The 11623-nt window shown below is 38.8% G+C and overlaps 1 protein-coding gene across 1 annotated transcript; it reads left to right on the plus strand.

The window, feature by feature from the left end:
- The first annotated feature begins 3558 nt into the window (after nt 1–3558).
- scn3b (sodium channel, voltage-gated, type III, beta) lies at nt 3559–11132 on the plus strand. The gene is made up of 6 exons (XM_034548942.1): nt 3559–3613; nt 5135–5313; nt 5427–5655; nt 8656–8794; nt 10490–10573; nt 11105–11132. Exons 1-5 carry the CDS (start codon nt 3559–3561, stop codon nt 10551–10553), a joined length of 666 nt encoding a protein of 221 aa, XP_034404833.1. The 3' UTR covers nt 10554–10573; nt 11105–11132.
- The last annotated feature ends 491 nt before the right edge of the window (nt 11133–11623 follow it).

Raw genomic sequence — 11623 nt, forward strand, 5'->3', positions numbered from 1 at the left:
AAATATTATATACAAAAATATATAAATTACATAAAAAATGTATTGCATGGAGTGTGTCATTGTTCAGAAATGATAAAAGGCTAAATGCTAACGTCTTAAAAGAGTGAGTCAAGAGTCAAAGCATGCTTGCATGCTTCTGTTTGTTTAAGATAAGCATCCTGTTTTTAAATAATTATGTCTGAATAATAGAAGACTTCTTGTGATATATTTTGAATGTAATACATGTATTTTATAATTGCAAGCAGTGCTGGATGCACGGATACAGATGGATCTAGACTGAATGTGAGAGATGTTTAGAGAGATGAATCAAATTCTAGCATTAAGATGTTTTTTTCTCGCAAGCTGCCCATGCGATTTACAACTAAGTTTCCAACATGTTTCATCCATGGCTGTCTGCTGTAATCATGTTACAATCTTGAAATCCTTTCAAATCCCTAGAAATCTGCTTCCCACAGTAGATCCACAAGGGGCCCTGCACACATGCTCACACATGTAGATACACACATGAGCAAACACATACTCTCTCTAACCCACTTAAATGAATCACTCCCTAATGTAGACTGCTGGTTATGGCTGTTCTTGCTCTCCAGTTTTGGAGTTGGCGCACCCTTTGGGGATACAATTACCCTAAAATACTCAAAAGGGCTGTATTAATCATCTGCTGTGGAAGGGGTTAGAGCTGAACACAGAAAAACACTTTCGGAGTGAAAACACATGATTTAATCTATTCAATTATACATTTTTTGTTGATAATAAGTCAATATATAAAAAAGAGCTGTCTGGGGTCTGTGGCTAACAAGGTCTCCTGTAGTCTCCATGGTACTGCATTACTGTTGCTATGGTTTCCTTATCTGCAGGATGTGGTTCAGCCAAGCTTGCCATATTTAGTCTGCTTCTCAGAGTACCGCCCCGCTGCTGATGCTGACAGCAACACAAGGGTGCACTCAGCTCGCTGTTCTTTTTACATTAAAATCTGCTCCAACATTTACAATTACTGCAAAAACCTGTTGAGTCACTCTTTACTAGTTCTCAGCACTGTACAGCTCTAACACAGCTTGTCCGCAAACTCATCTTTCGTTTGGAACTTTATATTTTCTTTTTATATTTCTAACGCAGTAGAACAGTCCCTGACATACGGCCTCTGAAAACAAGTAATACAAACATTTAAACTGGTATAATAGTTACCAAGTTAACAACTAATACTAAGTAGTGAATATCTAAACATATGTGTACCTACACATACATTTAAATTATATATACAATCAATTTACAGAAGGCTATCATACTCATCTTGATGTTTACAGATTGATCAAATATATATATATATATATATATATATATATATATATATATATATATATATATATATATATACACAAAACAGATAATGCTGAAATTCTCAAATCCTTTATTCCTATTCTAAGTAATCCTTTCATTGCTCCAGATACAATGGCAGCGAGATTAAATATTCTGATGCTACAGTGAGATTATTGTTTCTCTTTGAGGCCATATCCTTGTTCCTGGGAAAGAATCTGGCAGATTAATATGTTATTATCGTATAATCAGTAATATGTACGGATAGAGGTTTTCTTTGTTAGAAAAAAACAACAACAAAACAGGGCCTTTTCACATGTCTTTTCATACAAGTCGGTAATAGACCAATATAGATTTTCCACAATAGTTGGAAAATCAATATCAATATCAATATTGATATTTATATTGGATTTAGTGCTGGTAACAGAGAAAGACTGGAAAAAGAGCAAAGATGTTCCCTGTTGGCAGGTTTATTGCATCCTCATCACATCATTCACATTTTACAAGAGAGTCAAATCCCTTTAGTTTCTAGTGAGAGACATATTTGATATAATTACTCTGTCCAGCAGTCAGTTCAATCCTCTTCTGGTGCAGGTTGTGTTGGCATGATCTGCTCAATAAGGGTTTAATGTGCTTTGCCCTGAGTCAGTGACTCATTGTAACATACTTTATTAAAATGATTATTATTCACCCTTTGTATTCAGCTTTGTTTATCCCTTTAATTATTAAAGAACAGGAAAGGCAACTGTTGCTGAATCGAGGTCATGAGTCTGTACCTAAATATAGACAGGGTATCAAAGAAAAGGTCAAACCCCTTTAAGGCTAAACTCCAGAGGATAGAACATCATTTGATTAGTGGATCGGGTCTCTATTTTATCAGCTTCATGGCAGCAGTGACTCACAGATAAAGACCCTTCTATTGATGTTATTATCATTCATATGATTTCGAAACACTAAATCAGATTATTTAATGGTGTTATGCCTCTATTTGTGGATACAGCAGATGCATCAGATTGTGCACAATGTGTGCTTTGTGAACCTTAAGACACATTGTAGACCTGAGGGTATAATGTTATATAACACTTTCAATTGACCCACTGTATCCTCTCACTGTTCCTGCTGGCATTTTGGACTAATAAGGCATTGCAAATAATTGAGAAGCAGTAATAATGCACGTTACTTATGTCTATGAAATGTCCCGAATTAAATGAAATTCGTGTTCTTCAGCTATTCAACTTTTCTTTCAAATGGAACGTAGCAGAGGTGAAGTGTTATTTGTTATTTAAACATTATCCTCCTACTGGGGCAAGTTAACCCTGTATGCCTTATTTTTACAGTCAAATTGCAATGCTTCAGAGGGGCGGCATGGTGCCTTAGTTGATGAATTTCTGATAAACAACAGTAGTCTTTTACAGATGACAAAGCCAGTTTTGTCTTTAATATAACTGATTTGCTTTCGGTTTCACATAATATAATGACATGCTGTGTTTTGTTTCTACAGTCAAAAATAAAAGCGAACGCAAACAGGCGTGCCTGATGAGTTCGTTAGGCCGACGCAAATATGGACGTGCACGTTGTAGTGTAGGAGGGAGCGACTCGCGCATGCGTATCAAAGCCTCTGCTCTGCCAGCGTGACGAGTGACTGCTGCAAAAAAACAAAGGCAGTGAGTCGCGCCTGGGAAATGTTATCCGTCATCCTAATCGAGGAAAAATACGTCAAACAATCAATGGGGTTATTTTTTGAGGAGTGAAACAAAAGAACTGCTGTCATTTATTTATAAACAACTGTACCAAATCGGCTTTTGGGAATCCACAGGTTCTTCTTCTTCCTTTTTTTTCTTCTTTCTTCTATGTTTATAGCTGGATCCGGACTGAAGGAAAGCAGCAGTAGGACTGTGGCATCGCTCTTCGTGGGCTTGTTTATGTCCGCGAGTCGAGCGAGTTATGAAGTTAGTGCGTTCTAGGTAGATGTTGAATCGCGAGACAGGGTGTTATTGAAATGAGCACGTAGAGATTTCACAGCCTCCTTTGTGAAACTTGTCGTTTGAAATCTGTCGTAGATTTTCAGCCGTGAAGAGGGAAGTTACCTGCGCGGCCATCGACCGAGGAGAGGCGCTGTCCGTGGTCCTGAAGTCCTTTCAACAACTCCTGTTGTCTTACTGTGAAAACAACTGTAGGGTTTCTACTGAAAGCAACAGCTGGAGGAGACGCTGTCTGCCAGCAGCTCCAAAAAAAGAGCCTAATATGGTAACTCATACCAGAGTTCATCTGCAAACGTTGGTACTTTTGATATTTGTTGGTAAGTATAACTACAATATGTATATTTTTCTTATTGTGAATGTTGCATGTCTTATTGAAACCAAATGTTGGTAACATAGATGCACAGATGAGTAATGACAGGCTTTATGGACCTGTACTTGTATTTATTAATTATCTGTCTGTGAACTCAAAACCCACTTTCAGAGCAGCTTCAGTGACCCCTGCAGAGTGCAACACCACTCGGTATAGTGAGCATTTCAGCAAAATAAATCAATCCATTCAACACAGGACACCCGACTTAAGTTATTTCCCATTTTCTTTTTACTCACTATCTGCCTGTTTTTCATATTTTTTGTATGAGCCGTGAGCAAAAATAGGAAACAAGACAAGATGGAATTGATGTTGTCACTGTCCTGGGGGGACTTGAGGTTATATAAGAGCACTGGACCCAACACAGCGGCACACAAAGACATCCATGTGGCGAGCTCACTGAGAATACTGTCTCACTTTACTTCACAAGAAATTGTTGTAATCCTCTTGATTCTTTCCCTCCAAGTTATCATCCACTTCCTGCCTTTGTATAATTATTTCATCTCTTGCAATGTATTTATTCATCAATCATGTTTTTCTCTTCCTGCTTGCCCACAATCATTTGCTGTCCTCCTACACTACTCACAGTCCTTGCATCCAACACTCCCTCTATTTATTCCTCCTTCTGCCAGCTAATACTAATGGGCAGAGGCCGCCATTAGTGTTTACTGGCCTGCATGATCTTGGATTTTCTATCAGTATTGTGACTCAAGTCTCTCCCGTGCTCACAGAGCTGTATAATTGAATTTGTGTCTTTTTAACGCTTGCTTAGTTTTGTGTCTGGCTCTGTAAGTGCCGAGTGCAGGAGCTGATGACCTCAATAAGAAACACTGGGCCATGAGTTTTTTTTAATACTATCTATTTTTAATCAAATCTATCACAGTTGTTTGCATGGTTGGATTCCCACGGTCATTAAAGGAAGCCTAACAATGTCCTCAGGCCTGTGTAGAAGATGACGTATAGCTCCACCTTGAAGCACATTCACTTTGAAATGCTCTTACTTTTACAATGAGCCCACTCTGAGGCAACCTGTTCCAAATCCACATGAAAATATCCAAATTGACTGGTTGGTGGAGGCATACAACCACAAAGTGGTAATTCAAGTAATTTAAAAAAAGTTTTTACATGATATCTCCTACTTTAATGAAAAGTATATTCTCAGTCTTTGTTTCTACATCACACTTGCATATTCTACATTCTAGTTGCATATTGGACCAGGACTGGCTTCTAAACTAGTAGTGATCACCTCGTACCTTTACATCTTAAACTCACATTTAAGATGAGCACAAATACACTTTCAGCAGATGAAAGTGAAAAGAGCCTCTGGTGTTAAACTCTGCACAGAGATCCTTCTCCAACGTGAAGGTCCAACTCAAAGTAACAATAATAAGCAAAACTGTGGAGGGGGAATTTAAACATGTTGGCTGAGCTTTCTTTAGGCTTCTTTGCTGACATTTCCATGCTCCTGCAGTCCACCTGAGCCGGCCAGTGTGTGTCGATGTCCCGTCGGAGACTGACGCAGTCCTGGGGAAATCCATGAAGTTGACCTGCATTTATTGTATGAAGAGGGATGAGATCAAAGCAAAGACACGTGTGAATTGGTACTTTAAGCCAAACGAAGAAAAAGGCAACTCATCTAACAAAACTCATGTAGGTCCCAGCTACACTATTATGTATAATATGACATGTTGTATGTATTCATACTAATTTGTTTGGGAGTTGATATATTGTATACATGCCTGCTTGTCTTTCCTCTCTCCTAGATATACAAGTATGAAATTAACAGATCAGTTGAGTTGGACGGACCATTTAAGGGGCGTCTGGCCTGGAATGGGAGCCAGGACTTGCAAGATGTCTCCATTCAAATCATCAACGTCACCTATAATGACAGTGGCATTTATGAGTGCAATGTCTCTCGCGAGTTTGAGTTTGACTTCTTCAAACCCTCAGCCTTCCTCGTCAAGAAAATCCAGTTGAAGGTGAAAGCGAAAGGTGCGGCATATAGTTACCCACTTTGTTCCATTTTATTTAGCCCTGTTCTTGTTCTGTGCTCAGCTTCAGCAAAATGTGTGGTTGCTACGGCTCAGTGTAGAGACGAATCAGTTGTGCAGGGGCAATCCAGAGCTACACGTGTTGTTATTCAGACTTGTGTTTCAGTGGCCTTCCCCTGTGAGGTTATCAAAAATAGACATTGGTCCCAAGAGATCAACAACTCGGATATGACACTTGAAATTACTGCTAAGAACTTTTGAATGGTTATGAAACAGTCTCCATCTGTTGTCACTCTATGACCTTCATAAGTAAACGGGAGCATCACCGGGAAGGTTGGCTATTTCTATATCGGTATTCGTAATGCTTGTTATCGGTGCCATTGGGTCAGATTGCGACACCACGCTGCTGGAGGTTCAGGCCGTATTGCTGGGCCTGCTAGAGAACCGGGAGAACCGGAAGAACCAGGACCAGGGTTGAGCGAAGCAGACAGTAAGAGTTTTCTATTGGAATCTGGTGCTCGGAAACACACAAAATTAAAGTTTTAAGCTTTTTTCCCCAATCTATTTAATCCATTGCATCACACATTTGTTTAATTTGAACATTTTTAAATAATAAATGCATGTATTATTCACATGTAGCCTTAAAAAGCTCTCCAAAAGGCAGTATTGGTCTCCACAGGAGTGGCTGTACAGCAAAATATCTTAAATATCTAATTAATCTGGGTACAATATTTTTTTCTGCAAGGTTTTCAATATCTGAAGAATGGATTTATGTTAACCAATGTTCTCAGAACTGAGATACATTTAATCAAAATAGTTTTTAGATGCAGGACAGCATACCTGATTACTTCTCAGGAGAGGAGGAGGAGGAGGAGGATACAGCTGCACACCGAATATGTTGTTGAGGTTCAGCATAATTAACAATCCATCCTGGTACAAATACCAGTCTAGGCCATGTTGACTTCTGAGTACTAAGTGTTCTCTTTGTGCTGTGTGCCTCTCTTTCGATGTTGCATAAAGTATTTATCCGACTGCTTTAAGTGGGTTTTGCATATTATTATATATTTCCAACATTATCTTTCAATGTTTTCACCAAGTGATGCATCAGTGTGAGGGCACTAACAACACCACTTTCCTTCTCTCCCCTTTGTTTCCACTGTAATGAGGAGGAATAATGGTGTGTCTTGTTTTGTCTGCCTTTATTGTTCATCAAAGCTTTCTTCTGTGGTCATTGAAGGGGTTAATTCAAACCAACTACTTTGCTATCTATGATAAGGGGTAATGTATTCTGCTTCCCGAATGCTTGGCTTGCTGAATGTGTCATTTTCCACCTTGATCGAATATACAACATGTATATTTGGGACTACTATTTTAAAAGGTCTTCAACTTACATTATAATAAACTGCTTGCACGTGGTATATAGTTCACTGTCAGAGGCATTTAAAGACAGGCCAGGCCAGCTGTATCCCAGTGTTTGGTTTTTATCTGGAAAAAGAAGAGTGAAAATTGGATCTGATTTTCCTCCGAAGTGCAACTATACAAAATATACCACAGTTTGATCTTTTATACATCTCCTTTACATCTCATACATGTGGGACCAAATTTCATAGAAGCCACCAGCCAGTGTATACTGTACATTACAGCTGGGAGTCATATTACGGTAATGCTGTCCATAGTAGCAGCATGGATTAGTATCCGCCAAGCATATCTATACTTTCCCATCTAAGGGATTATGTTACACTAATAGCCTCTATTTACAGAGACTGCAGAATCAAATCAGTGAAAGCTGTTAAATATCTGGTCAGCAGGTTTTCTGGAATTTGGTACACACTCACTGGCACAGTGGTTCACAGTGGCTCATGATGATCCTGAAATTAAAGATATTAAAGGATAGATTCTAATTTGGTCCAAGTTAGTTGTACAATAGTTTTTTTCATTCCAGCTATTAAAAAAAACCTCCTAATCCATTTTCATTGTAAGTGATGGGGACAATCCACAGCCCTAACAAAAAGATCTATATTTACACTAATTCAGCCTTCTTCTTTTTAGTTTGATTTGTACCACAGCTCTGTGGAAACACAAAGAGGGAGTTATGTACACAAATTAACATGATAAACTCACATACTGATGCCTCATATTAAATTCATATAAACTGCCTATATCACTTACACTGAAAGCCCTGTTTCAATATATCTTTCCAAGACAGATTTAAAAGAATGCAAACTTATCTCCTTAAAGTAAATCAAATGCAAAGATATTACTTAATGAGTTATAATTAAATATGTCCTACATTTGTACACATGAAAAGTATGACCTATAATAATGCCCTGAGAACCACTATGACTTTGCATATATATCATATTTCATATTTAAAGGTACCCTGTGGAGTTCTTGACAACTAGCAGCACTATGGAGCATTGTTTTAGGCCCCCTTATTGTTTGTGCCATGGAATTACATAAGGATGCACACGACAAATTGTCTCTGCAAATGTTTTTCTTTTGTGAAGAAAATGAACACAACACATCTGGTAGACCTTCAGGATACGTATAATGTATTCTGGGAAGAAACACTGAATGCCAACTAAACTTTTGTTTGTTAAAAAAAAAAACTCCACAAGCCACCTTTAACTCCCTAGGCTCTCTTATCACTGTACTACAGGTGTGACCATAATGTTCTGTATGCAACATCGTTTGTGGCTCAGTTGTAACGTCGTCGAACAGGATGCACACTGGAACACTTGACCTGGTTTTGCTTGAAGTTCAGATGCATTGTAGTTAATATTGCACCTATTGAGTTGGACTGTTACCATATAAATATTGCCTTCTCTATATTGAATGAGAGCCGATTGTCAGCAGTGTTGTACATACATAAACAAGCTGAACACTGTTTTGAATATAGTGAATAAAGAACGTCTCTACTGCTATATACAACACAGAGCTATTCATAGGAAGGCTGCATACTGAATAATACATGTTCCTTGCTATTGTTTTTGCTCCACAGCCACTGGAAACGCCGCAGCTCTCTACTCTGAGATCATGATGTATGTGCTGCTGGTGTGCTTGACCTTCTGGCTGCTGGTGGAGATGGTCTACTGCTACAGGAAGATTTCCCAGTCAGATGAGCAGGCACAGGACACAGCGTGAGTCTCACACAGACACCAACGTATGAATACAAACACAGATAAGAGTCTGGGTACGAAGGAAAAGCAGGTAGTTGGAGCACAAACCCATTTTCCAGAGTGCAACAGCAACGGAGTGGGTTCATATTATGAGTCGCCAAGTGAATGTCTGCCAAATAAGTGTGTGAGCCTGGGTGTCTGCTTATTACATAAGAATAAGTAGTACTTTAGAAACAGGTCTGAAAGGGAAAGAGTCAGACAGACCGACAGACAGAGAGTCAATAGAGTCTCCACTGCATCAGTCTGTAACCTCCTGCAACAGCAATCTGTCTTTTCACTACCCGACGGGACTGAATAATTCTAAGCACTGCTGACTGCTCTTTTTTTCTGAACAACCTTTTTACATCAGTGGTGGATTTGCAGCTCCATCAGAAATCATTTTTCTGCAGCACCTTGTAAGCACTGACAAAGACTCAAATGTGCCTGTATGGTCAGCTCCCTCCGGGTTGTCAACTTTTGAAAAGCAATTTATGTCCCGAACAGAAGGACCTCAGAGCACATGTGCTTATTCAGTTATTGTAGGTTTGCGGGCGATTAATCCTGATTCCAATCACAACACAACTTAAAAAAGAAACATTGTAAAGTAGCACTTGTACAAGTGCTGTAATATCCTATCATTTCTCACATAAAGAAGTGTGTACTTTTGGTATTCATTCAAGATGTGATATGTATGTCACTTACTCTTGGAAAAACTTCAGTATGTTTTTACATTTTATAGACAAAACAATCAATCAAGAAAATGTGCAAATCAATTAATCAAAACTAATCTTGTTCTCAGCCCCACTGAAGTGACCCAGCTCTAGAACTGAGCAAGCATGTAGTTGTATTTGGAAATTGAACTAAAGCCACATTAAATCAATTACATTTCATATTGGTAAATAAAGGCCATGAAAGGTGCTGATAGATGCAACATTTAGTGGCACATTTAAGCCATGAGGGGGCTGTCCACTTATCTACTTTTTAAAGGAGAAATCAGCCATCAGCATTTAAAGAAAGTTTATTGATCAATATTCAAATCAAAAGTGCACATTAATTTAAAGCATCAGGTGATCGATTGTGCGTAACTCTGTAAACCTAATCAGTTCCTGCAGTGGAACGAGTTAATGGTTTGTTATTGACCCGTATGAATATACACCCTCTCAGAGAGGCTGTTTTGTGGTGGGCTTCTTAGCCACTCGGTCTTAATGGTGATGTCGGCGACCAGAACATTTTAAGGTTACATTTTGTGATGCATTAGTGGCTCAGATCATTTTAGTCATGTTACTGAAGGGAAAGATGGAACGCAGCAGTAAAGTTGATAATCTGTGAAACACAAACAAAATGAGGCTCTGTTTTAAATACACAAAAGTTTTTTATTATGAATTGTGACTTTGTTTACACTGTATGAGGTTGTCGTTTCTTTCTGTTGATAGCTCCCCGCTGCCCACATTGCAGTGACGGGTTTTATCTTTTAAAAACTATTTCCTCTGGGGGTGTGTACATGGCTGTGACATCATGAGTAAAGGACACATATGAATGCACAGAAGGCCCACAGTCCCATACGGGAATAGTTTCATGTTCAAACCTCCACCAGCACTATTTTGTGGTATATGTAATAGAAAGTGTCCTACCACCAGGTCTTCGACTCTCCTCTGTTTTATACCAATCTGCCTGCAGGACAGACTACCTAGCCATTCCTTCTGAACAGAAAGACAACCCAGCCGCTCCTGTTACCGAATAAAAGCTGTTATCAGTGACACGGTATTTTACATGTGACTCTCTCAACCTGATCCCGATCAGTGACATCATCCCTCTCTTTTTCAACTCACTGTTTGTACTCACTCTTTTAGACTCATAATTCATAACTGCAGCTTTGTAGAGGAGTCCTGTTGCTTCAGCACCCTGTGTGTCTCCTCTTGCTCGTTCCTTTCGACCATTTTTGGAAATGTCACCTGACCACTAGTCCCCTGTTCGTTCTCTCTCCATTCAGTGTACAGTAGTATAATATAAAACATGACCATTTTGTGTACATGCAATTCAAACACAGTCCCTTCAGGCACTGAACTGCATTTATAATTAATACAATGCTATGACATTTGCATGGATGGCATTTGCATGTATATGAAGTTGGGTTCCTGAGCTATAATAATCCTAAAGGACACAGTTGTTTATGTGAATTAGATTATGTTGACGTTGTATATTGTTTCATTTTGCAGTAATATGCCACTAGTTATTTAGCAAAAGAATAATTCCATGTTGAGTAAGATTGAACATGTTCTTTGCTCTTTTTAGATATTAACCAATCACGATGGAACTTCGATGACAGTTAAAGGCATAAAGTCCACAGGCTCGTCTATGCTACTATGAAGGTGTCATCATTACTCCCAGGCAGCCTTGGGAATCCGGCCAACCGACCTCATTGTATTGACAAAAAGTTCTAATTTTTCTCCTCCTTTCCTCACATTCTTTTTGTTACCTTTGTCAGGGATCTGAAATTAAGTGTTTTCTCAAATACAGCAGGTTAAAGAACAAACAGTGTCCTGCACTTATTATCAGATAAATACCAGCCATGCTTCACTTGGACCTGCCAGAGTATTGAGATACTGAATATTCCCTTAGTTAGTGGTGCCTCTGTGATTTATAACCTATAAACGAGAGAAAAGATCCAAAGAAATAAACTGTCCTCCTGGCCGTTATATACAACTTAAATATCAACTCTGTAGTTCTAATTTTGTTAATTTTGTTTCATTACAATTTTATAGACCATGCTTGAATTTTGGGTCACAGTTATATTTGTTCTGGCCAATGTCT

Source organism: Cyclopterus lumpus, chromosome 13 (assembly GCF_009769545.1).
Source record: "Cyclopterus lumpus isolate fCycLum1 chromosome 13, fCycLum1.pri, whole genome shotgun sequence".
NCBI lineage: Eukaryota > Metazoa > Chordata > Actinopteri > Perciformes > Cyclopteridae > Cyclopterus > Cyclopterus lumpus.

Bases quoted from the DNA above. Each gene is read 5' to 3' on its own strand.
- scn3b (XM_034548942.1), top strand. From the start codon at position 3,559: ATGGTAACTCATACCAGAGTTCATCTGCAAACGTTGGTACTTTTGATA. The intron at 5,656-8,655 runs GTGCGGCATATA...TTTGCTCCACAG, and splicing joins GTTGAAGGTGAAAGCGAAAG to CCACTGGAAACGCCGCAGCT. The intron at 8,795-10,489 runs GTGAGTCTCACA...ATCTGCCTGCAG, and splicing joins GAGCAGGCACAGGACACAGC to GACAGACTACCTAGCCATTC.